Consider the following 26895-nt stretch of genomic DNA (forward strand, 5'->3'; position numbering starts at 1 on the left):
CCGATACCTGGCGCCCTTCCTCCCCACTGCGCTCTGTTGGGGATGCTGGCCCCGATTTCCAACTGCTGCTCTCTGAGTCCCCTCTGGTCCCTTCTTCCTGGGGTGGCCCCCTAGGCCTCCCCCTTGCTCTGACCACTGGCGCTCCTTTCTGTGAATCTTCCGATTCACTGGAAAGACTTGGAGATCTCGGGTCGTTGTCATCACTCATCTTTCCTTCGGATCCCTCCCCCTCGCTCTCTGTTTCCTCCCTTTCCCGCGCCTCTGCTCCTGAACCCCTGACACATGCCTATAAATACTTTTTGGATTACAGTGCTGACTGTGGAGAATGGGCTGACCTGCCGAGGGGAGATGGAGACATGGTTAGGTTGGAGTCTCCCCGAGACCTACTCCTCAATGAGAAAGGAAGGAAATTAAGAATAAGATCAGCAAAAGACAAAGTAAAGTGCAGGTATAAACAAGAAGAAGATCTGCAGAAGGGACATGGAAAAGACTTAAGAGCCTCGGACAGAAGATCACCAGGTTGATGGACTAGATGGAATGGATAGAAAGGACTGATATAACCCGAGACCAGGAAGAAGAGACGTTGGATGAAGATTGGAAGAAAGTTTTTAAAAATTCATTTTGAGAATTAGTGTAAAATTAATGAGTGTTAGGAAAAATGTTGGAATGAAACTACTTGGCTTTAGTAGGAATTATATAAGGAGTTATGTATAAATAAGTATTAAGTTTTAAGTTTTAAGGCTTTTTATGGTAAGATAAGGTTAAAATAAATTAAGGTAATTTAATGACAGAATACAGTTAAAGACGGAAAGGATTTGCTGAGTTAATAAATAGGTTAGACTGTTAAGATAAATTATAGAACAAAAATTGAGAAAGATGGAAAGAATTTGCTGAAACAATTAATTGAACTAGAATACAAAAAGGGAGGTGTGAGGAGGTAGATGAAACAAGTAAATGAAAGATAAAGATATGGAATATTGGATTTTTAGTGTTATTGTTCTTTTTTGTTATATTGTATTGTTTTTTATGGTTTCCGTTTCATGTATTGTAATGTATGTCTTGTTAAATTTTGTGTTGTTTTTTTCCCTTTTTTCTGTAATTGTTAAACTTTTAATAAATATCATTTTAAAAAAAAAGAGTATTGGGGAATGATTTGTAATGAATTGGAAAAAATGCTCAAAACTACTTTTCCAAAAAAAAGCAGGTCCTTTTTGTTGGGGATAACCCAGACTGAAATTCCCAGGTGTCAGAAAAAGTTATTTATGTATGCAACAACTGCGGTCCGTGTTTTGTTAGCCTCAAAATGGAAAGTGAGCGATATCCCAACTAAAGAGGATTGGCAACTGAAGTTGACAGAATATGCACAACTTGCAGATTTAACTTTCCGATTTTACCCTTTACCTTTAACATATAGAATAAGAGAGCAAGAAGAACATATTTTTAAAGAAGATTGGAAAAAACTGTATACAACTGAAAATGCTGGCAGCATTAAGATAAATTCAACAGAGTAAATAATTTTTGATGTATGTAAAAGTGGAAAATTGATTTGAATTGTTATAGTAAAATATGCAGAGATGTATGATATGTAAAATGAACCATGTTTTGTAAGTTAAAAATGGTTTACTTACAATCTTCCCAAAGGTCATATTCATGTGCTTTTTCATACAGTATTCAGAAAAAGTTCTGCAGGCAGTAAAATGTGGCTTAGTTACAGTGATGAACGTTTCTAAATTAATGGTATAGGAACTCAAGAGAGACTTGTTAGAGCTATGGAGGCTAAGCTGTAGCAACCAACTGAGTCACTTCACATGTCGAGCTTCTGAGGTAGACTGGAGGGAAATAAAGGCTTGAATACCTAGTCCTTCCCAATGTCAGCTAAGTCTTGCAGACAGCATACTCTATGGTTTTATCCCCATTCATGCATTAAGCATGTTGGTTATATGGGCTAGTGATCCCACACTTTATAGGCTGGAAGCTGTGGGACACAGTCTGTGAAATGCTGTAGGCTAGAGGGTAATTTTTCATCCCTCTCCTTTACAGTGGCATCCAGAAGAGGTGGCAAGCACAATTTGCATTCCAGCTTATTCTACTAAACGAACACATTTTCAATCAGACAGTAAAGCCACCTAAATAGAAAGGTGGATGGATCCATGTAGATAAGAATTGTGAACAGTTGTTTCCCTCAAAACAACAACAACAACAACAACAACAACAATTTATTATTTATACCCCGCCCATCTGGCTGGGTTTCCCCAGCCACTCTGGGCGGCTTCCAACACAATATTAAAATACAGTAATGCATCAAAAGCCTCTGCAGTGCATGGACTCCTCTGAGACAAGGATCCTCTGGGACAAGGCTGCTACTGTTGTTTTGAGCAAAAGGAACCCTTTTCATAGAAAGCTTTGCAGTTACTGCAAAGTAATTAATCAACAAGTGTAATTGTTTATAGTCTGCTGCCAGTCTCTGGAGATGTTAGCAGAGAATTATCAGAAATATAAGGCACCAGAAGTACACAAGAGACCATTTCTTATTGGATAATGTAGAGCTCTATGCACTATGTCACGCTGTACATGCTGAACTAATTCAATTGATGAAGCAACTGCAGATCTTTCACTACGTCTGTAGCTATTCAAGCTAATGGTATGTTTGCTTATCAAACTGTGTAAGATGCATTGTAGAGGACCTTGAATAAATACAGATTCCACTCTTGAACCTAAGAAAGAGCAGATGCCTCAGAGGACACACTGACGGGAGGGCACAAGTAAAGAACAGAATGATATTCCAGGTAACTTCTTGATTGTGGAGTAGAATGTGCTAGACTGGCCACATGTTCACAAGTAGCCTGTCAGGAGCGGATGCAGGTAGGTAAGGAGGGCCTGGGGTTGATAAGAGTCTCCAAGACTTCAGATTCCTCCTGATGGCTTATGAGCCCAAAGAAAGTCATGGCAAAGGAGTGGCTGGAAGAAGGCAGAGGTCATTTCTTGGGGGAGGAGAAAGTAACTGCTGCTGGTGGAATGGGTTATCTACCTTCTAACACTATCATCAGGGCTTGTTTGGTCTAACAGGAAGATGGAGAAGATAGCAAGGAGCAGCTACCCTAAGCTCTGAAGGTTCTCAGGTCCCAGGACTGTGAGGCTGATACAGGGCTTTAAATATGGGCTAATTTGAGAATTCTCAGCCTAGGAGTTACCACAGAACAGAATAGCCCAAAGGTCACAATATGTGCAACATACTCATACCTACAGTACATTAAATAGAAGTTGAAATTTCACCTCACATTAGAGGGATGATGCTCAGAATAATTTTCCATTTCTCCCCTGTTAAAACCAATCAAAAGAGAAATTGCAACCGGTGGGGCAGTTTCTACCATATATGATGGGATTGCCCTGTCATGTAGGTGTGCTTGAAAAAGAAGAGGATGCCCACACAACCTTCAATTATGAATAGCAATAAATTGTCATAATATTTCCTGTATGGACACTTTAAACCTAATGACTAGTAATATTTTTTAAATAAATGCAACTAAGTACAACACATATATACATTTTAAGAAGATGTTCTGCTCAGAACTGCAGGTCAGGGTATCATATTTCAGTAAGAGTCAGGAAATTTTTTTTATTGTTTGTGAATGTATATGTGTGGTAATGCCTGAATTGAAATATTCTCAAAATTGAACTAAAAAAAATTAGTGTAATATATGAGCATAGGTTGTCCAGGTGTTTCCCCCCTATTCTTTTGTATATCATAATATCCCTAGTCATACTATCACTATATGTCAAGCGGAACCCACTTTAATGGAATGAGAAATGCACCTATGGTGAACACACCTTGCAGACAAGTGTAGTTTATTGTTGATAATCACCAAGTGATGAATACAAACAAGTAGGTCATGGATGCAAGTGTTTCTTGGGAATCTTCTTGTGTGGTCTGAATGGGGGTCCAATCCCACTCTGCTCCCACTACATGAACCCCCCTTTTATGTTGCAGAAGGCTATTTATCACAATATGATGGCAAGTGACAGTGCTTTGAATTCTGAAGCTGAAGAGATGAAAATTCAACACCATCCTCTTAAAAATCTTTTAAAACTCGCTGACCTGCCATATTCAAGAGGTTAAAATCTATTGCTTTTTAAAACACAGCTGTGAAGACTGATTACCAAATTTCTATGGTTTCTTTTGGCAAACTATTAAGAACCTACCTATTCCTCACCCATCTCCATCTTGTTTCTCTTTGATTCCATCAGGGAGAGAAAAGATGGCTGACAGGAACAGCAGTAGAATGAAGGAGTTTGTGCTCTTGGGATTCACTGACCGTCCAGAATTGGCTGCCCCCTTGTTTGTATGGTTTCTAGTGAACTATCTCATCACTATTGTAGGGAATCTTGGGATTCTTATGCTAATCAGGTTTGATGCTCGACTTCACACCCCCATGTATTTCTTCCTTAGTAATTTGTCTTTCTTGGACATTTGCTACTCAACTACCATCAGTCCCAGGCTGCTGATAGACCTCTTAAGGGAAAGGAAAGTGATTTCTTTTACTGAATGTCTAGTTCAATTCTATTTCTATGCAACTTTTGCCACCACTGAGTGTTTCCTCCTGGCTGCTATGGCATATGATCGGTACATGGCCATCTGCAACCCGCTCATCTACACAATTACCATGTCTCAGAAGGTTTGTATTTGTCTGGTGGCTGGTTCATACATTGCCGGATCACTGAATGCTATGATACACACAGGTTGTATGACTCGCTTATCATTCTGTGGTCCTAATGTCATTGATCATTTTTACTGTGATGGTCCACCAATCTTTCAACTTTCCTGTTCTGATACCAGCCTCAATATCTTTGTGATGTTTGTAGTTGTTAGCTTTAACTTGATAAGCACCCATTTGACAGTTCTTATCTCTTACTCTTATATTGTTGCCACTATTTTGAGAATCCGCTCACCTGAGGGCCGGCACAAAACCTTCTCCACCTGCTCCTCTCACCTGCTGGCTGTCATCATCCTTTATGGCAGCTTGATTTTTATGTATCTCCAACCTAATACATCAACAAACGGAGGCAAAGTGGCCTCTTTGTTGTATGCGGTGGTAATCCCCATGCTAAATCCTCTCATCTACAGCTTGAGGAATAAGGAAGTGAAGAGTGCTTTGAGACGGGTGATAGAGAAATATATTACGTAACAATTTAACACTTAATATTTATATAAAACTCCCTGCATCTACCCAGAGAAGCCTACAAGACTGAAGGAAAGGAACATTCTAGTTGAGAAAGGGAACCAAATATAGTAGAGAAGAATGCTTTAAGATGTTTAAAACATTTGTTCAATTTTACTGTGTAAATTACTTTGAGTACATTTGTAATGGAAAAGAAACATATACATATTCTAAATAAATGCTCATAGTACTACACGTACATTCTCTCTGGTATACAACAACTGTGTAAGGTAAGCTAGTAACGCTGGAGAAATCCATGATGAAAATTTGATTGGGCACATTTATCTTGGACAGATCTGCCAGTGACTTTTTACCAGGATAACTACCGTATTTTTCCATCTATAAGACTCCCCCATATATAAGAAGCCCCCTATTTTGCGGGACTCAGATTTAAGAAAATGGGGGAGATGTATCTGTGTATAAGATGCCCCCTAATTTTTGACATTATTTTAAAGGAAAGAAACATAGTCTTATACACGGAAACATACTATAAATGAAACCCCTTTGTTCAAAAGCAGTCGATATCTTGGAGAAGAAGTTTCCTGGGGCCATGAGTGGGGAGTAGAGTGCCTCAACTCAAGAACTAAAGGAAGCAGCAAAGACTTGAGCTTCTTGAGCTTTCTAGTTCATGCCTTCTCTCACACAGGAAAAAGGTGACAACTCCACACTTTCAGGTTAGCAAACATTAAGAAAAAAAAACTATGGAAGATGAAGTAAGCTGTGTAAGAGGCAGCATAGAAAGGATCTCTCTGCGTGGGAGGCTGGGGGAAGAGGAGGAAACAGCTAGGTGAGAGCAAGGAGGGTTCACTTTTCTCTGTGTGGAATAAGGCTTAATAGATAACTGTGATAAAACTACTCTCCTAATGCCAATGCAGAATTTATTAACCTTCTTTAGCTGTGGGGTGAGAGAGCCAGCCGCCACTACATAACTCAGTGTCCACCCTTTCCTATGTTTACATCCAGTTGTTCTGGCCACAGTTCACAGCAGATATCAGTGCCAACTTAGCTTAACCCCTTAGTCTTTTGAAATTACAAACGCCACTGGAGAGAATTGGAGGAGGCTGCAGAATCCTTATTCTCTTGGTATGGAAACTGAGTTACTTTGGGATAGGCTTTCGATGCTTTTGACAGCAGAGTCTGCACAACACTGACAATATGTCATGGAAATTGCATTGTTATGGTGATTTCAAATAAAAGATACTGTTTCATGCCACCCTAATCTCTGATTCCAGGGCCTCCAGGCACTTACTCAGTGTTTGGTTTCCTTCAGAATGATCGACATTGGGGACTGTAGTGTCTTTATGATATATGGTGTGTGTATGTGTGTGTGTGTGTGTGTGTGTGTGTGCATACACACACAATCTGAACCTATGATGGAGGGGTACACAGCAATAACACCCCAAGATGGTCTTGCTTCTTCCATAGCCAGAGCCTTGATCTCCAGCAGAAATCAGGCATGGTTCTGTCTCCCAGCTGCCCAGCCTGCCAGCTTCTACCTTCTAACTCACACACCCAACCATTGAGGGAGGGGGCCCCACCCATTTTCTGTCTGGCACAAAACCACTTCCTTTGTTACCTTAATGGTCCATACCTAGTGGGCAATTACCTCTCCAGAAAGCTAACCTGGCTATTCCAGAAATTGAATTCATCCAGGAATTAGAAGCGGAGTCAGGCATACTACGCAACACATCCCCCCAACTCATAACAATAGAAAAACGTCATCATAGTTGTTGTGTTTATGAACCCACCCTTCAATGCAAAGGAACCCGGGGCAATACACAAAAATCATGAAAATATAACTAAGAAAATGACATAAAAACCAGGGGCTGTATCCCATGTCAGGCCAACTCAAAGCAAACCCATTGAAATCAATGGACATGACTAACTTAGGCCCATACATTTCAGTGGATCTACTCTGGGTATAGGATAGTTGGAAACAACCCCATAATAGCAATTAACATTATAAAACAGTAATCCAGCTGTTTTTATTCGGACACATTTTAGGATAACATGGTGGCATCCAAAAAATTGTCACAAGAAATCAGTGGCTTTGGCCTCCTATGCCTCAGGTGAGCATTTGTATATGCATGCATGTATGAAGCCTCACACATTCAGAAAGCTACAAACTCCAGTGTGGAGCTAGTAAGTTGTGTCAGTTGAAGAACTTGCTTCATTTTTATAGGCCTGAAGAACCAGGAGGTCAAAAGTGCCTTCTGGGAATAAATAAATATTGTGTTTTACAAAAGCTGTTTTTGAAACAGATAAAGGCACCTGCTTCCAAAACACCTGCTATTCATACAACTTCTCCAAATGTTGTACTTTAAGAAAGGGATGGGGAACCACTTTGGTCCGGTGGTCCAGATCCAAGGGTGACCATCTCTCTGTCCAAAGACACACCATGGACTCACGTGTTGTGTAAACAATTCCACAACTTCTTTACAGGCTGGAAGCTATGGGACAGAGTCTGTAAAAGACTAGACTACAGGCTAGAGGGTAAATAAATTCTCATGTTCGCCTCCGACATAATGGCATCCAGAGGAGGTGGAAGCACAATGTGCATTCTAAGTCCTATTTCTCAACAAACATGTTTATGATCTGATAGTGTAACCAACCAAAGGGTATGCTAGATTGTTGCATGTAGATAAGAAGTGTGGGCAGATATGGATTGATCCTCTGGGACTAGGTTGCTACTTCTGTTTTAAGGAAAACATGTTTATCATAGAAAACTGTGTAGTTATTGCCACCCATGTAATTGTTTATAGCCTACCTGGTGGTCTCTCGAGATGTCAGCCGACAGATCTCAGAGATATAAGGCACCAGAAGTACACAAGAGACCATTTCTTATTGGATGATGTAGAGCTCTATGCACTATGCCATGCTGTGCCTATGGAACTAATTCCACTGATGCAACAACTGCAGATGTTTCACTATGTGTGCAGCTATTTGAGCTAACAGTGTGCTTGGATATAAAACAGTGCAAGGTGCATTTTAGAGAACCTTGGAGGAAGACTCTTGAACCAAAAAAACCCAGCAGATTCACCAGTAGGCACTTCCACTGGATGCTACAAGTAAAGGAAAAATGATATGACAGGTAACTTAATTGCTGAGTAGAAGATTCTAGACTGGCAACTTGTACACGAGTAGCTTGACTAGTAATCAGTCAATATGGGCTGCAGTTGGGTAAGGTGGGTCTGGGGCTAAGAGTCTCTAAACTTTCAGTCTTCTCCCAATGGCTTCGAAGCCTGAATGGAAGTCAGGGAAAAAGAGAGTGTGGAAGAAGACTGTGGCCATTTCTTGATAGAGGAGAAAGGGGCCAGTGGGGTTTGGGTTTGAAGTTGAGGTGGTGGGCTGGGTTATCTACTTTTCCTCATGATGAGCAGGGCTGCTCCCGTCTGATAGAAGGACAAAGAATAGAGTGCAGTCTAAAGGTTGCATGGGGCAGCTACCCTAAGGTCTGTAGGTTCTGGGATCCCAGGTCTCTAAAGCTCACCAAAGGGCTCTCCATCTAGGAGTTCTCACAGAACAGTACAGTCATACCTCATGTTGCGTTCCACTCTTGTTATGGACTTTCAGCTTATGAACTTGGCAAACCCAGAAGTGTTTACTTCTAGGTTCGCCGCCCATGCATGCGCAGAAGCGCTCAATCGCGCCATGCACATGCGCAGAAGAGGCGCTCTAGTTGCAGACTTTTTGGGGTGCAAACGGCAACCCAAAACGGATTAAGTCCGCAACTAGAGGTACCACTGTCACAAGACATACAACATACTCATACCTACAGTGTGCTAAAAAGAAGCTGATAATTTATTCTCCTTCTTGATTAAGGGCAGAAAGCTCAAACTTAACTTACAATTGGCAATTAATAGTGGTAATATTTTCTGTCTGGACACTATAACCAAAACAATCAGAATGTTTTTTCTGTAGATACACACACCTATTTACAAAACAGAAATACATTGTGGTTCGAGGACCCGACCCCCGCAAAGTGAAATGAAGACACAGGGACACGTGATATAAGGTTAATGGGCTAGAAAAGGCCACAACTTTATTGATTACAGCAATGAAAAGGTATTGGCTTAGGCATTGGATCGCAAAACAAGTGGGTTTATTCACCAGGGGTTCATCACCTGTTGATGCTAATCCAACTATAGGCTCACCCCTGATGTCACCGAGGGTTGTGCCATGGCCTCCCGCCAAGCAGGCTTTGGACGGAATACACGACCGCCAGATTCCTTTACCGGAATACCCCTATAAATTGAAGGCATAGGCGATGGCCACACCTAGCACTTCGACACACCACAACACATTATTCCAATGCCTAACCTACCCACCAATACCACCAGAAAGTTGTGACGATTGCTACGAGGTAGGCGAAAAAACCAAAAAGCCTAATGCCAAATGGAAAAACTCCTACCAGGCCCCCCGGGCAACCGGGGCGACCAACCTAAGGTCCATAGCAAGGCCAATGACCTAAGCCCTAACTCAAAGGGAGTGGAGGGTGGGTGACTCGCACAGGACGACGAAGAGAAATGAGGCCGGGGAGAGGCTGGCACTGCAGCATAAAGGCTGCTGGACACGCCCCCCATGGCACCTGGTTGGGCGGCCACCGGGGGGGCGTGAGTGCCAGCCAGGTGAGCTGGAGGCAGGGGGCAACGCCCCCTGCTAGGAGCGGTGTTCGGGCTCCCGCCCACAACCACTCCCCTCTCTTTCAGGGAGGAGAGTCTTTGTAGGACAACATCATGCTCAGACCTGCATACTGGGAATGTGTCAGCAAAGACATTTCAGTGTGTGCTCATGAATGTGCATGCAAATGCTTGGACTTAACTATTCTCAAAAATAAAGTGCTATCAATATATTTCAAACAGAAGCTATTTTTAAAGGAATAAGATCTGCACCTATGGTGACCACACCTTATAGACCGGTTTAGTTTGTTGTGTGTAATAATGACTCAGGGTTGGTAAACCAACAAGTTGTCCACAGATACAGGTGTTTCTGAGGAAACCTCTGCACTCCCTCCATCAACCACCTTTTAATGTTGTGTATTACAACACTCTGTTAAGTAATGTAGTGGCAGTGCTTTGAATTCTGACGCTGGAAAGATGGAAATTCAATACCACCCTCCTATAATTCATTAAGTTCTGTTCACCACCAATGGACCAATGGCAATCCATTAAATCTCATAGTCTCATAGACATCTTCCATGGGTTAAAGTCTCTCTCTCTCTCTCTCTCTCTCTCTCTCTCTCTCTCTCTCTCTCTTATTTGTAAGAAAAAAACATATAGTTGAAAAGGCTGATTCCCTTATTTCTGATAACAAACTAATAAGAATTGTCCCATTCCTCAGTCATCCTCATTTGTTTCTCTTTGATTCTGTCAGGGGGGAAAAGATGGCTGACAGGAACAGCAGTAGAGTCAAGGTGTTTGTGTTCACGGGATTCACTGATCGTCCAGAGTTGGCTGCTACCTTGTTTGCATTGTTTCTCATGAACTATTGCATTACAATTGTGGGGAATCTCGGGATGCTTTTGTTAATTAGGGTCGATGCTTGCCTTCACACCCCCATGTATTTCTTCCTTAGTAATTTGTCCTTCTTAGACATTTGCTATTCAACCACCATCAGTCCCAGGCTGCTGATTGACCTCTTAAGGGAAAGGAAAGTGATTACGTATCCTGAGTGTCTAGCTCAATTCTATTTCTATGTAACTTTTGCCACCACTGAGTGTTACCTCCTGGCTGCTATGGCATATGATCGGTACATGGCCATCTGCGACCCACTCACCTATACAATCACCATGTCTCAGAAAGTTTGTGCTTTTCTGGTGGCTGGTTCATACATTGCTGGATCACTGAATGCTATGATACACACAGGATGTTTGACTCGTTTATCGTTCTGTGGCCCTAATGTCATTGATCATTTTTGTGTGTGAAGGTCCCCCGGTTTTTGAACTTTCCTGTTCTGATACAAGTGTAAATTTGTATGCAATGTTTGCATTTGTGGGCTTTAACCTGGTGGTCACTCATTTGACAGTCCTTATCTCTTACTCTTATATTGTCCTCCGTGAGGTCCTCCGTGGGACATACCAGGAGAGGCGGTCCAAACTGGAAGATGGATTGGAATGGATCCAGAGCCGATGTTTCATCCAGAAACCCACCAAGCTGTTCAGCAACCGCACTCTCAATCACCTTACCCAGGAACAAAAGATTCGAAGCCGGGTGGTTAGATCAAAAGGATCTAATGATGTTTTCTTTAAGAGTGGGTGCACCACTGCCTCCTTCAATTCCCCTGGGAATGTCCCAGTGCCAAGGGACAAATTGATGATCTCACTGAGGGGGCCCCGCACCTTGTCTGGACATGCTCTAATCAGCCAGGATGGGCACGGGTCCAGAGGGTAGATGGTGGGCTTCCAGCTCAGAGGACTCTGTCTACATCGGCTGGGGATATCTGGCCAAAGTGGCCCAATACTGGACCCAAGGACAGTCGAGGGGCCTCCAGTTCCGTTATTGTATCCAAATTGGCAGGGAGGTCAGGGTCCTCACTTGAGTGCCTTGTTCCAACTTGACAGGCCTGATATTTTTACCAGGTGCAAGACCTTGAGAGTTTTCCTCTTCTTGCCTAATCCTAATTAGCCCTTAAGGGGGTTGTTTACCTGAAGGGGAAACAGTTGTTGTTGGCATCTTGGTCTCATGGCACCATCGTATATAACTAGACCCAATGCAAATTATTACACTGGAAGTTAACCATCTTAGACCATTTTGTATTGGATGATGTACAGTATGGACTATGTCATGCTGTACATGCTGAACTTTTTCTGTCAGTGCAGCAACTTCAGGTCTTCCACTTTGTAGCAATTCAAGCTCCTTATCAAACAGTGTAAGATGCATTTTATAGGTTCTTGGAGGAATACAGAGTCCACTCTTGAACCTAAGTGGAGCAGTTGCACCAGTAGAAACTTCCACTGGAGAAAGAAAATAATGATATCCCAGGTAATTTCCTGGTGGCGGATTAGAAGCTGCTAGAGCAACCTTTTGCTCAGAAGCAGGTTGATCAGTCATCAGCCAAGTTGGCTACATGTGGGTTAGGGTGTGGGTGTGGCTGAGTCCCACTTTGCCCTTCCTAAAGTTACAAGCTTTTATGTTGTGTAAGGCTATTTATTGCAACGCTATGTCAAGTATTGTAGTTACTCTGTTTTATTTCTGAAGCTGGAGGGATGGAAATTCTACACTACTCATCTACATGAAGTTCTGTTCTCCACCGATGACCATCCTTTAATGACAATACTGCTGTCTTCTAGGGATTAAAACCTCTCTCTTTTTAAAAACCCATATAACTGTGAAGGTTGCTCACCTCATTTCAGATAGAAAACTACTAAGCAGTTTTCCTATTTTGTTTCTCTTTGATTCCATCAGGGGGAAAAAGATGGCCAACAGGAGCAGTAGCAGAAGGAAAGTGTTTGTGCTCTTGGGATTCAATGATCATCCAGAGTTGGCTGCAATCTTGTTTGCATTGTTTGCATTAAATCTCATAGTCCTGACAACTTTCAGGGGTTAAAATCTCTCTGTTTGTCTTTTATTTATTTGTAAGAAAATACATATAGTTGAAAAGACTGATTCCCTTATTTCTCATAGCAAACTAATAAGAATTGTCCCATTCCTCACTCATCCTCCTTTGTTTTCCTTGATTCGGGGGGGGGGGGGAGATGGCTGACAGGAACAGCAGTAGAGTCAAGGTGTTTGTGTTCACGGGATTCACTGACAGTCCAGAGTTGGCTGCCACCATGTTTGCATTGTTTCTTGTGAACTATGGCATTACAATTGTGGGGAATCTTGGGATGCTTTTGTTAATTAGGGCCGATGCTTGCCTTCACACCCCCATGTATTTCTTCCTTAGTAGTTTGTCCTTCTTAGACATTTGCTATTCAACCACCATCAGTCCCAGGCTGCTGATTGACCTCTTAAGGGAAAAGAAAGTGATTACTTATACTGAGTGTCTCGTTCAATTCTATTTCTATGTAACTTTTGCCACCACTGAGTGTTACCTCCTGGCTGCTATGGCGTATGACCGGTACATGGCCATCTGCAACCCACTCACCTACACAATCACCATGTCTCAGAAAGTCTGTGTTTGCCTGGTGACTGGTTCATACATTGCTGGATCTGTCAATGCTATGATACACACAGGTTGTATAACTCGTTTATCCTTCTGTGGCCCTAATGTCATTGATCATTTTTTTTGTGAAGGTCCCCCAGTTTTTGAACTTTCCTGTTCTGATACAAGTGTAAATTTGTATGCGATGTTTGCATTTGTGGGCTTTAACCTGGTGGTCACTCATTTGACAGTCCTTATCTCTTACTCTTATATTGTTGTCACTATTCTGAGAATCCGTTCAGCTGAGAGTCGGCAAAAAGCCTTCTCCACCTGCTCCTCTCACCTGATGGCTGTCATCATCCTTTATGGAAGCTTTTTCTTTATGTATCTCCAACCTAGTTCATCAACCAAAGGAAAGAAAGTGGCCTCTTTGTTGTATGCGGTGTTAATACCAATGCTAAATCCCCTCATCTACAGCTTGAGGAACAAGGAGGTGAAGAGTGCTTTGGGACGGGTAGTGGAGAAGTATGTTCGCTAACAATATTAACTATTTGTACAGTAAGCTTTATATAAATATTGACTGCTGCATGATTGCAGTTATGTATCTGGCATCTGGTTAAAGTTTGACTGAAACCTGGAAAGCAAAAGGGAAAGGGAAGGAAGGATTACAGTGGGTCAGAAACTGGGCTCCTTTGCAGAAAAATTGCCTGGGCTTCTTTCCAATATGCCATCTGGTCTGATTAAGCAGCCAAAAACATCTATCCAGTAGAGCCTACAAGTCTCAAGGAATATCCTCTTTGAGTAAGGGAACAGATAATAGTAGAGAAATATGTTTTAGGATGTGTTAATTTGTTGTCCACTTTTAAAGCATAAATTCCGTTAAGTACTGTACATTTGTCATTGAAAAGCAGTATATACTGATTCTAAATAAATGGAAATAAATAACTAGATATTCACAGTCCTTCACATGCATTCTCTCTGGTATTGTGGAACAATCATGTAAAGTAATGTGGTGTTATTCTCCTAACATTGGGTAAAGTCATGGAGAGTATGTAAACACTGGGTAAAGTCAGGTCATGAATAGAGGATAGAAACCCTAATTACTTTTAGCCAGGATAGCTAAATCAATCCTCTTTGTTCAGAAGCAGTATACATCAAGGACAAGAAACAGGAAGATGTGTAACACTATCATTCCCTGTTAACAGAAGCAGCAGGCTGGCTCATGTGGGAGGGCATCTCCCAGAGGCTGAGCCCTCCCCCCCAATATTTTTAGGGAGGGGGCCAGGTCCCCAATATTCAAAGGGGGTGCAGGAGGCCAAGTGCAGAGCTGAGTGGGACATGATATCAGTGGTTGGCACCTTTTCCTTCTACTGCTGTGGAGGAGAAGGAGCAGGGAAGCAGCTCCCAGGCAGTTGTGGTGGCAAGAGGAGGAGGAATGGCCACTGGCCATTGAAGGTCTGCTGCTGCTATGTTCAGCTTCACCTCCTGATTCCTCCCAATGACCTGATGTTCTGCCCCCATTCTCCCTTGGAACTTGGCACCTCTAAGCGGGAGACAGAATGCTGGGGTGAATGAGTCTTCATCTAATTAAACCCAAAAGTATGCATGGCAGTACATAAACCATTCATGAAAATATGATCAAGAGTACAAAAGAAAAGGTGTAGATTGCATCCAGTGTATGTCCTACTTGGAGTAAACCCATGGGTATCAATGGACATTACGAATCTAGGCCTATATATTTCAGTGGGTCTACTCTTGATATATGTTAGATGAATACAACACTTGTATACCAGTCCTTGAAAGCTTTCATATCCTTACAGAGTCCTTATTAGCCCTTAAGGAGTTTATTTACAATAAGAGGGGGAAACAGTTTTTGGCATGTTGTTCTCATGGCATCAGTGCATTTAACAAGGCCCAGGACAGATTATTAAATTGGGAATCAAAAACATTGTTAATACCAGAAATCATGTTTTTTTCTACGACACAATAAACCTTATGTAGTTTTCTGTTGCAGTTATCCCTGTGAGGGAGTTCTGTTTACACAATCTTAGCAATGCTACTGAAAAAAGATAACTAGATTTTACTTGCTTATTTTATTTACTGGCAACAACACCCTTTTAAAATTGCCTGCTACCATGTAGATTTACATTGTACCTTGGACTTGAGTTTTGATAAACTAGCCAACATTTTAGTTGGTTTTAATTTGCACCAAATTGCTCACTGAATGTCATACAAAACCAAAGTCTCTTGTTTTCTTATTCAGTTACAAGTGAAAGGAAATCATTTGGAAAACTGTAGAATTAGTCTCATTTTAATAACTGAGCTCACAAAAAGAGAATCAGTAGTAACACTGGATCTCAGTTTAAGATGGAATTCTGCTCCTTGTTCATGTGTTTTCTGAAAGCTTTTGTTCCTCAGGCTGCAGATCAGAGGACTGCATGAAGAGCATGAAGAGCACTAGAGTGTAGAACGCAGACACCTATTTGTCTTGCTCAAAGACATACACAGAAGAAGGCTTCATGTCAGGGTCCGTGCTGAGGAGGGCTGCACAGATGAGGAATGGTGGGAAACCCCCCCCCCGGGTCCTGGATCAGGATCCTGGATCAGGATCTTCCCAGGAGCAGTGGGACAATATAGATTTGGAACAGTGGTTCGCAGAGGGATATAGTTCAGAAGACAAAGGTTGGGAGGAACTTGGGGTGACAGCTAGAAGAAGAAGAACTGGGAGGGAGAGAGAGAGAGTTAACAGACTCTGGTTTGCTGGGAAGTGTCCAGTTGTCCAGGAGATTAAATAAGGTAGCTGCACAAAAGGCACGGTGGTTGCAAGATCAGGTTGCAAGCAGCGGAAGTGACTATGGGGGAAGTGGGTAGAAACCTTAATTGGGAGCACCTTTCCTCTGAGATGGACACATTGTTCTTGAGCTGGATTCCTTATGTAATCTCTTTGAATGATAAGAGACTATTTTTGCTTTGTTTGGCTTATCCACAGAAAAAGGGAGGGAGGAAGCTGTTCTCTCGAAGCCTGACACTCCATGGGTTTGATAAGATGTAAGAGATGAGAATGATGGAGAGGGCAGCAAAGTACTGGGCTGTGCCCCAAGGGAAGGAGATGGTCCTGTTCTCAGATAATAAGACATGGCATTCTGGGAGTAATAGTAGATGAACAACAGGTCTTGCAGAAGGACAGGTGTCATGGGAAGAAGCACCACTCATTCAGAAAGCTATAAACTCCATAGTATCTATAGCATGTATGAAGCTACTCAGGCACCTCACTTGAGTGCCTTGCTCCATTTTGACAGGCCTGATATTTCTACCAGGTGCAAGACCTTGAAAGTTTTCCTCTTCTTACTGAGTCCTAATTAGCCCTTAAGGGGGTTGTTTACCTGAAGGGGGAAACAGTTGTTGTTGGCATCTAGGTCTCATGGCACCATCGTATATAACTAGACCCAATGCAAATTATTACACTGGAAGTCAACCATCTTAGACCATTTCGTATTGGATTATGTTGAGCTTTATGGACTATGTCATGCTGTACATGCTGAACTTTTTCTGTCAGTGAAGCAACTTCAGGTCTTCCACTTTGTAGCAATTCAAGCTCCTTATCAAACAGTGTAAGATGCATTTTATAGGTTCTTGGAGGAATACAGTCCACTCTTGAACCTAAATTGGAGCAGTTGCACCAGTAGAAACTTCCACTGGAGAAAGAAAATAATGATGTCCCAGGTAATTTCTTGATAGCGGGGTAGAAGCTGCTAGAGCAACCTTTTGCTCAGAAGCAGGTTGATCAGTCATCAGCCAAGTTGGCTACATGTGGGTTAGGGTGTGGGTGTGGCTGAGTCCCACTTTGCCCTTCCTAAAGTTACAAGCTTTTATGTTGTGTAAGGCTATTTATTGCAACACTATGTCAAGTAATGTAGTGACTCTGTTTTATTTCTGAAGCTGGAGAGATGGAAATTCTACAGTACTCATCTACATGAAGTTCTGTTCTCCACCGATTACCATCCTTTAATGACAATGCTGTCGCCTTCTAGGGATTAAAAACCCATATAACTGTGGAGATTTCTTACCTCATTTCAGACAGAAAACTACTAAGCAGTTTTCCCATTTTGTTTCTCTTTGATTCCATCAGGGGGAAAAATGCCTGACAGGAACAGCAGTAGAGTGAAGGAGTTTGTCTTCTTGGGATTCACTGACAGTCCAGAGTTGGCTGCCATCTTGTTTGTCTTGTTTCTAGTCAATTATCTCATCACAATTGTGGGGAATTTTGGGATTCTTATGTTAATCAGGGTTGATGCTCGACTTCACACCCCCATGTATTTCTTCCTTAGTAATTTGTCCTTCTTAGATATTTGCTACTCAACCACCATCAGTCCAAGGCTGCTGATGGACCTTTTAAGGGAAAAGAAAGTGATTACTTTCAATGAGTGTCTAGTTCAATTCTATTTCTATGTAACTTTTGCCACCACTGAGTGTTACCTCCTGGCTGCTATGGCATATGATCGGTACATGGCCATCTGCAACCCACTCACCTACACAATCACCATGTCTCAGAAAGTTTGTGTTTCTCTGGTGGCTGGTTCATATATTGCTGGAACAGTCAATTCTATGATACACACAGGATGTTTGACTCATTTATCCTTTTGTGGTCCTAATGTCATTGATCATTTTTTTTGTGAAGGTCCTCCACTCTTTCAACTTTCATGTTCTGATACCAGCATCAATTTGTATGTGATGTTTGCTTTTGCTGGCTTTAACCTGATAAGCACCCATTTCACTGTCCTTATCTCTTACACTTACATCTTTGTCACTATTTTGAGAATTCGCTCAGCTGAGGGCAGGCACAAAGCTTTCTCCACCTGCTCCTCTCACCTGCTGGCTGTCATCATCCTTTATGGAAGCTTGATCTTTATCTACCTCCAACCTAATTCATCAAATGGAGGCAAAGTGACCTCTTTGTTGTATGCGGTGGTAATTCCCATGCTAAACCCTCTCATTTACAGCTTGAGGAACAAGGAAGTCAAGAGTGCTTTGACACGGGTGATGGAGAAGCGTATTGCCTGACAATGTTAAGGTTTAGTGTTGATATGGAATGCTCTGTGAAGACTGCTGAAGGATAGCAGCTGTTTATTTGGGATTTGGCTGACATTTGACTGGAATATTTAAAAAGAATAATAGAAACTGGGCCTTGTGGAAATATTTCAAGGACTATTTTCCAATAGGACTTCTCCAATAGCTGCCTCTCTTATAGAACCAAAAGAAGTTGATAGCAACTTCCCAGTGAAGCCTTGAAGACTCAATGAATATCCTTTTTGACTAAGAGAGCAGAAGATAGAAGTGAAATATACTTTATGGTGTTTCAAGTTGTTGCTCAGCTTTACTGTATGAACTACTTTGAGTCCAGATGTTGAAACGCTATGTATATTGATACATATTCTGATCAAATAAAAGCAAATAACTAAATGTTTGAAGCACTTTACATACATTCTCTCTGGCATCTTACCAAACCCCTGTAAGGTAAGCTCATATTATAGTCCTTACTTTGGACAAATTTCATAGAATCATAGTATAGAATCATAGAATCATAGAGTTGGAATAGACCGCAAGGGCCATCGAGTCCAACCCCCTGCCAAGCAGGAAACACCATCAGAGCACTCCTGACATATGGTTGTCAAGCCTCTGCTTAAAGACCTCCAAAGAAGGAGACTCCACCACACTCCTTGGCAGCAAATTCCACTGTCGAACAGCTCTTACTGTCAGGAAGTTCTTCCTAATGTTTAGGTGGAATCTTCTTTCTTGTAGTTTGGATCCATTGCTCCATGTCCACTTCTCTGGAGCAGCAGAAAACAACCTTTCTCCCTCCTCTATATGACATCCTTTTATATATTTGAACATGGCTATCATATCACCCCCTAACCTCCTCTTCTCCAGGCTAAACATGCCCAGCTCCCTTTAGCCGTTCCTCATAAGGCATCGTTTCCAGGCCTTTGACCATTTTGGTTGCCCTCCTCTGGACACGTTCCAGTTTGTCAGTGTCCTTCTTGAACTGTGGTGCCCAGAACTGGACACAGTACTCCAGGTGAGGTCTGACCAGAGCAGAATACAGTGGCTCCTATTGATGCAGCCCAGAATTGCATTGGCTTTTTTAGCTGCCGCGTCACACTGTTGGCTCATGTCAAGTTTGTGGTCAACCAAGACTCCTAGATCCTTTTCACATGTACTCCTCTCAAGCCAGGTGTCACCCATCTTGTATTTGTGCCTCTCATTTTTTTTGCCCAAGTGCAATACTTTACATTTCTCCCTGTTAAAGTTCATCTTGTTTGTTTTGGCCCAGTTCTCTAATCTGTCAAGGTCGTTTTGAAGTGTGATTTCATGGAGAATTATCTTATTAGGCATATTTATATTGGATAGATACCTCAATGGCTTCTAGTCAGAATTGCTAATGGAAACCTCTTTGGATAAAAGAAGCATATATCTGGGACAAGCAACAGGAAGATGGTCAGCACCAAAACTCCCTGCATGCAGAAGCTTCTGACTGGCTCATGTTGGTGACAAGATGGTGAGCTAGATGAGCCTTCAACTGATTCAACAAGGCACTTAAATAATGTTTTAAATAGTCGCATTGAGGCTGATTGAGCATGGATTGATGAAGGCCACACAGTCTTCTATTAGTATTACATCAGTCCATACTGCTGAGGGTTTTGTAATGTTGTGATTACAGAGTCAGGGTGTTCTAGTGGACACTGTATAAAAGACATGGGATTCCATGGGGAAGGGTTGCAAAAGCAGCAGTTGCTCCTCCCCTGGATGAGCATTAGTCTGCAATGTCCCAGTTTCTAGCGTCTGCAACATCCCAGTTTCTAGACACTACTCTCATTTCTTTTGTCTTGCTGCCACCTTTCAGTAGCCAAGGAATGAGGTTATAGCGTTGCTTTACCTTTTAAGCACCCATTGTCTAGACTCTAGAGAAGGAACTTCTTGTTTTGTTTTTATTAAGCCTTTCTTCTGGTTTTCTTTGTTGGAGAAGTAGTTGATGCTCCACAGAAAACAAACAAACTGGTTTTTAAAATTTTATTGTAGCTGGGATTGGAGATGGTATACTGTGTGCCAACTTAAGAACAACAGGTAGCTACAACGACTGGAGTTCATGAGCTTTCTAATTTAGGTCTTCTTTCATACATTAAAAAGGTGATTCCTACCCTACTGGGTATGTAAACATAAAAAAATGCACTCTCCTAATACCAATCAGATAAAGTCCATCATTATACCCATTGCTGTTAAAATCATTTTGCTGGAGGAAGGGAAAGTTAGAGTTGAGCAGCTTTTGCCCATCTGGTGACCTCCATATACTTGTGTTTACTTCCGGTTGGGCTGCCCAGAGTACAGAGCAGAAGTCAGTGGTAGCCTAGTTGGTGCCTCATACTTGTGAAACTGTTGAAGCTGCAGGGAAGTTTTGGAGGAGGCCACAGAACCCTGGTTCTCTTGGGTTACTTAGTATAATATTTTGTTTTTTTGAGAGCAGAGTCCTAACAACACTGACAATATACCAATGTACCAATGAATGTTGAACTATTTTGATTGTTGTTAGCCGCCCTGAGCCCAGCCTCGGCTGGGGAGGGCGGGATATAAATAAAATTTATTATTTATTATTATTATTGCTTTCTAGTGGAGATTTCCATTAAAAAGATCTGATAACATCATCATGCTTCTCCTTATTGTTGTTGTTGTTGTATTTATAATCCACCCTTCAACCCAAAGGTACCCAGGCAGCACACAAACAACTCATTAAACTACAACACAACAATAAAAACCATGGAGCACTAATCCTACTCAGAATATCAACGGATATGACTAACATAGCTGATAAATTTCAGTGGGTCTACTCTGTATATAAATTGGATAAAACCCGATAATGGCAAATAGTGTTATAAAACAGCAAACCAGCTGTTTTCATGATGATTTTTTAATAAGTTGGTGGAAACTTATTAAAAAAATTGTCACATGAAAGCAGTGACTTTGGCTTCATGTATCTCAGGTGTGCATTTGTATATACATGCATGTAACAAGCACCACACATTCAGAAGCCTATGAACTCCAGGATGTTCATTGTGTGTATGGAGTTACACAACTGCCTGAGTTGAGGGCCTTGCTCCATTTTGAAAGGTCTGCTATTTTTACAGGAACAGTGGCTTGAAAGCTTTCCTCTTCTTACAGAGCACTAATTAACCCATAAGGAGTTGGTACACAAGGGGGGTGGGGATATTGTTGGCATGTTAGTCTCATGGTACCACTGCATTTAACTTTGATGCAAGGCAGATTATTAAACTGGAAGTCAACAACCTTAGAGCAGTAAACAAGAGACCATTAACTATTTGATGCTGTAGAGCAGGGGTTGTCAACCTGGTTCCTACCACCCACTAGTGGGCGTTTCAGGATTCTAGGTGGGTGGTAGGGGATTGTACTGCACAAGCTGAATCCTCCTTCCACAGAGCACTGGTGAGCTGTAAGGAAATGTTACCATCAAGAAAGATGCATTAGTGGGTGGTAGGTATAAAAAGGTTGACTACCCCTACTGTAGAGTTTTATGGTCTATGTTATGTTGCACATGCTGAACTTTTTCAATCAATGCAGCAACTGCAGGCCTTTCACTAATATCTGTAGCAATCTTAGTCAAGAGTATGCTTGCCTATCAAACAGTTGTTTGAATCTTAGAGGACCTTGGAGGAATACAGATTCCACTCTTGCATCTATGAAAGAGCAAATGATCCAGTAGCTGCTTCCACTGGAGGACACAACGAAAGGAAAGAATGATATCCCAGGTAACTTCCTGATGGTAGGATAGAAGCTGCTAGACCAGCCCATTGCTCCTAACCATGCTGACCACGATAGGTTACAGGTGGGTAAAGGTGAGGATAAGAATTTCCAAGCCTCCAGACTCCTCCTGATGGCTTATGAGCACTATAGTAAGTCATGGAAAAAGAGAGGGTCAAAGAAGGCAGACACCCCTTATTGAGGGAGACGAAAGGAGCTGGTGGGCAGAGCCTGTCTGGTCTGATAGGAGGGCAGAGAAGAGAGTGCAGCCTAAATGATGCGAGGAGCCAAAGATCTGAGGAGTCTTGGAGCCCAAGAATTTGAAGTTCATCAAAAGGCTATTGACTGCTTTAAATATGGCCTGATTCAGGAATTTCAACCTGGAGATTACAGTTCTAAAGGTCAAAACATGTGAGATAAGCTCATATCTACAGTGGGTTAAAAAGAAGTTCCAATTGAATCCCTTCTCTTGAAAAAAATGAAACTGCACATTTAACTTATGATTGCTGTTAGCCAATAACAGACACTCCAAGTGCCCCTATTTTCCAGGGACGTCCCTGATTTAGATAAGTCATCCCAGTCTCTGGTTTGATCCCAGAATGTCCCACTTTCCCTAAGGATGTCCCTATTTTCATTGGTTAAATGTTGGACGGTATGGAGTTATTCGATCCCCAAGCCGCCTGAAGACAATCCTGTACAGGGAAGTTTTTTTTAAAAAAAGTTTAATGTTTTATTATGTTTTTATATATGTTGGAAGCTGCCCAGAGTGGCTAGGGTGACCCAGTAAGATGTGTGGGGTATAAATAGTAAAATCATCATTATGGAATGGAACGTCCCTATTTCATCATAGAAATGTTGGAGGATATGAAATAATAGTGCCAATATTTTGTGTTTGGACGCTTTGAATAGAATCAATTAACTATTTTTCTCTTAAATGCATGTAACTTTTGCAAAGTGCACACACATACACAAACATTACAGGAAGATGGTGTCGTAAGTACTGCAAGCAAGGAGATTTCAATGTTTCTGCATGCATGTTTGTGAAAGGGCTCCGCTGAAATATTCTCAGAATTAAACTGCAAAATGAAGTGTAATTTAAGAGCATATGTTTTCCATGTGTTTTCTTTAACAGAATGAGATGTGCACATATATTGGTCACCCTTTGTAGACAGGCCTAGTTCACTGCTGATAATAATCACTTAGTGTTCAATACCGGCAAGTTGGCCGCAGACAGAGGTGTTTCTGGGGAATCTTCACATGTCGGAATGTGGGCTCAGTCCCCCTCTGCCCTCCCTATATCATATGGTTGCCGTATTTCAAAAAGTGAAAATCTAGACACAAAAGGTTTTTGGGTTTTTTGCCAAAGTCGTTTACCTTTTTTAGTTTTGCCTAAAGCTGTTTAGCTTTTTTATTGGAATCACCCCAAAATGACTCTGCCAACATGGATTGCCATGTGTCTGGATTGTCCCATACATTTTTGTCGATTTATAGCTGGACTCTGCTTACGACTGCAGTATTCCGTATATGTCCGGGAAGTTCTGGACATATGGCCACCCTACTACATCACCCTCTCTTTATGCTGTGTAAAGCTATGTATACTGCCTTATTTCAAGGTAATAGAGTGCCACTGCTTTAAATTCTGAAGGAGGAGATATGGAAACACCATCCTCATATGTTAAAGGTCTTCTCCAACAATGGGGATCCTTTAAATTTTATATTCCAGCCATAATTCAGGGGTTTAAACCTCAATTTCTCTATTTAAAAAAGCACATATAGCGGTGAAGACTGATTACCTCATTTCTGATGGTGACTGATTTCCAAATCTTCCCACTCCTCACCCACCACCATTTTGTTTCTCTTTGATTCCATCAGGGGGAAAAAATGTCTGACAGGAACAGCAGTAGAGTGAAGGAGTTTGTGTTCACGGGATTCACTGACAGTCCAGAGTTGGCTGCCATCTTGTTTGCATTGTTTCTAGTCAATTATCTCATCACAATTGTGGGGAATCTTGGGATGCTTATGTTAATCAGGGCTGATGCTCGATTTCACACCCCCATGTATTTTTTCCTTAGTAATTTGTCCTTCTTAGACATTTGCTACTCAACTACCATCAGTCCCAGGCTGCTGAAAGACCTCCTAAGGGAAAAGAAAGTGATTACTTTCAATGAGTGTATAGTTCAGTTCTATTTTTATGTAACTTTTGCCACCACTGAGTGTTACCTCCTGGCTGCTATGGCATATGACCGCTACATGGCCATCTGCAACCCACTCACCTACACAATCACCATGTCTCAGAAGGTTTGTGCTTTTCTGGTGGCTGGTTCATACATTGCTGGAACTGTCAATGCTGTGATACACACAGGTTGCATGACTCGTTTATCATTTTGTGGTCCTAATGTCATTGATCATTTTTACTGTGAAGGTCCCCCACTCTTTCAACTTTCCTGTTCTGATACCAGCCTCAATATCTTTGTCATGTTTTCATTTGCTAGCTTTAACCTGATAAGCACCCATTTGACAGTCCTTATCTCTTACTCTTACATTGTTGCCACTATTTTGAGAATCCGCTCAGTTGAGGGCAGGCATAAAGCCTTCTCCACTTGCTCTTCCCACCTGATGGCTGTTATTATCCTTTATGGAAGCTTTATCTTTATGTATCTCCAACCTAATACATCAAGAAATGGAGGCAAAGTGGCCTCTTTGTTGTATGCGGTGGTAATACCCATGCTAAACCCCCTCATCTACAGCTTGAGGAATAAGGAAGTGAAGAGTGCTTTGAGACGTGTGATGGAGAAGTATGTTGCCTGACAATGTTAAAGCTTATAATTGATATAGGACTTTTGGTACAGACTGCTGGATGGTTGCAGCTGTGCCTCTGACATTTGGCTGATGTTTAACTGGAAGATAAAAAAGTAAGAGAGAGAGAGGAAACAAGAAAGAAAGAAAGAAAGAAAGAAAGAAAGAAAGAAAGAAAGAAAATATTGCAATGGGTCAGAAATTGGACTACTATGGAAATATATCCAGGATTCCTCTCTTGCATGATATCTTCAATAGCCAATTCCTCTGAAAGTGCCAAGAGTAATTGATAGCATCTGCCTAGTGAAGTCTACAAGTCTCAAGAAATATAGTCTTTGAAGAAGAGAAGAAAAGATATATGAACTTCTTGATTGTACACTTGTTGAAAAGCAGTACAGTGGTACCTCAGGTTAAGAACTTAATTCATTCTGGAGGTCTATTCTTAACCTGAAATTGTTCTTAACATGAGGTACCACTTTAGCTAATAGGGCCTCCTGATGCCGCTACGCCGCTGGAGCATGATTTCTGTTCTCATCCTGAAGCAAAGTTCTTAACCTGAGGTACTATTTCTGGGTTAGCGGAGTCTGTAACCTGAAGCGTCTGAACCCTGAAGTGTCTGTAACCCGAGGTACCACTGTATCACTAAAAAGTTTTGCAACTGTAATTTAAAATATGCAGAATGTTACAACAGCAGTACAGTAGACTAAAACAATTAATACTCCTGCAAAATTTCTAAACATATGGGTAGGTTTATCTGAATAAGAATGCCTTTAACAGGTACAGCAAGGAATACAGCGAAGGCACCTGTCCGATATAAAAAATCAGGGAGTTCTAAAATGTCAGTGCTGGCACACCAAATGATATGTTCTTACAGATGTGGTGCAGGTATTTTGTTGATTTATAAACATGCCAATTCTGTCGATTGTGTACTCACATGGGGTAAGGCGATATCGTAGGTAGACTGGTTGTTAAGGGGTTTATATACTAACAGTAACACCTTGAACCTGGTCCTGTCACAGATTGGCAACAAGTGCAGATCTCTGAACACAGGTGTTATATGCTTGAGGAAGGACTTCTAGCAGGAGATGAGTTGCACCTCACACAGTGGTTGGCAACAATATGTTTGATAAGAGTCTCCTGAACCTGATCAGGAGTGCTTTAAACTAAATCCTAAGGAGAAGGGAGACAGTATTATAGATGACAGGTGAACACCTGGTACTGGGTATAATAGCTTCATTTGCTGCACAGAAAACTGAAGTGATGCTACAGAAACTTGGTAAAGAGCAAGCAACTACAAGAAGGAAGCAGCTGGAGGGAATGACTCATGGTTTCTGTTGTCTCCATACGATTGCACAGAGTATAGGTAACAAACAAGATGAATTGGAACCTTATGGGTATTACTGAAACTTGTGGGATGGGACTCTTTACTGGAATGTAGAAATTGAGGTATAACCTGTTCAAAAGAAATTGTACAAACATTTTTAGATCCAAAAATACGAGGCAAAATGTTCAGGCTCTATTCTCATTTTTTTTTTAAAGAAGCTAGCATTTCCCCACCTTTCAGTGTTTTTAGCTAATGAATGAAGTTATAGCATTGATTGACCTTTAAAACACCCACTGTATAGCCTGTGTTGTTGTTGTTGTTGTTACCCATACCCTGCTCTTCAGCCAAAATGGTTACCAGAGTGGCTTACATACAATCATTTAAACAAGACACTTCCTGCCTGCAAGTGAGCCCTGCTTCCTGCTATGTAAGCCTGGGGGTGCTGTATGAATGTAATGCTTTTTGGACCCTTGAGCCCCTGTAGTCTCCAGGGTGAGTTTCTTCTTTTAGTCTTGCCTTATAGTAATAAAGGACATTTGTTCTTTGAGAGGCCTGCTTCCTTCTGACATGCTTTCCTGATACCCCAACACAACACTTCCCATCTCTCCCAATGAGGCGGTCTGATGGAATGCCTGCTTTCAGGTAACTCCTCACATTTGTGAAATTGCA

General features: G+C 41.6%; 4 protein-coding genes and 1 pseudogene across 5 annotated transcripts; all 5 read left to right on the plus strand.

Annotated features, from left to right (window-relative positions):
• Nucleotides 1-4256: 4256 nt before the first annotated feature.
• LOC309537062 (olfactory receptor 5B12-like) lies at nucleotides 4257-5183 on the plus strand (the record flags this gene model as incomplete). Its single annotated transcript, XM_082231458.1, has 1 exon — nucleotides 4257-5183. One exon carries the CDS (start codon nucleotides 4257-4259, stop codon nucleotides 5181-5183), a length of 927 nt encoding a protein of 308 aa, XP_082087584.1.
• A 5416-nt stretch (nucleotides 5184-10599) lies between these two features.
• Nucleotides 10600-12087, plus strand: LOC309537069 (olfactory receptor 5AU1-like; annotated as a pseudogene). The gene is made up of 2 exons: nucleotides 10600-11345; nucleotides 12029-12087. The product of its transcript is annotated as an olfactory receptor 5AU1-like (transcript).
• An 822-nt stretch (nucleotides 12088-12909) lies between these two features.
• On the plus strand, nucleotides 12910-13836 carry LOC309526499 (olfactory receptor 5G9-like; the record flags this gene model as incomplete). The annotated part of the gene is made up of 1 exon (XM_082212684.1): nucleotides 12910-13836. The coding sequence occupies one exon, from the start codon at nucleotides 12910-12912 to the stop codon at nucleotides 13834-13836; it is 927 nt and encodes a 308-aa protein (XP_082068810.1).
• Nucleotides 13837-17435: 3599 nt separating this feature from the next.
• LOC309526520 (olfactory receptor 5AP2-like) lies at nucleotides 17436-18359 on the plus strand (the record flags this gene model as incomplete). Its single annotated transcript, XM_082212723.1, has 1 exon — nucleotides 17436-18359. One exon carries the CDS (start codon nucleotides 17436-17438, stop codon nucleotides 18357-18359), a length of 924 nt encoding a protein of 307 aa, XP_082068849.1.
• Nucleotides 18360-23987: 5628 nt separating this feature from the next.
• Nucleotides 23988-24914, plus strand: LOC309526514 (olfactory receptor 5AP2-like; the record flags this gene model as incomplete). Its single annotated transcript, XM_082212708.1, has 1 exon — nucleotides 23988-24914. One exon carries the CDS (start codon nucleotides 23988-23990, stop codon nucleotides 24912-24914), a length of 927 nt encoding a protein of 308 aa, XP_082068834.1.
• Between the last annotated feature and the right edge of the window lie 1981 nt (nucleotides 24915-26895).

Source organism: Podarcis vaucheri, assembly GCF_965113315.1.
Source record: "Podarcis vaucheri genome assembly, chromosome: 1".
Taxonomy (NCBI): Eukaryota; Metazoa; Chordata; class Lepidosauria; order Squamata; family Lacertidae; genus Podarcis; species Podarcis vaucheri.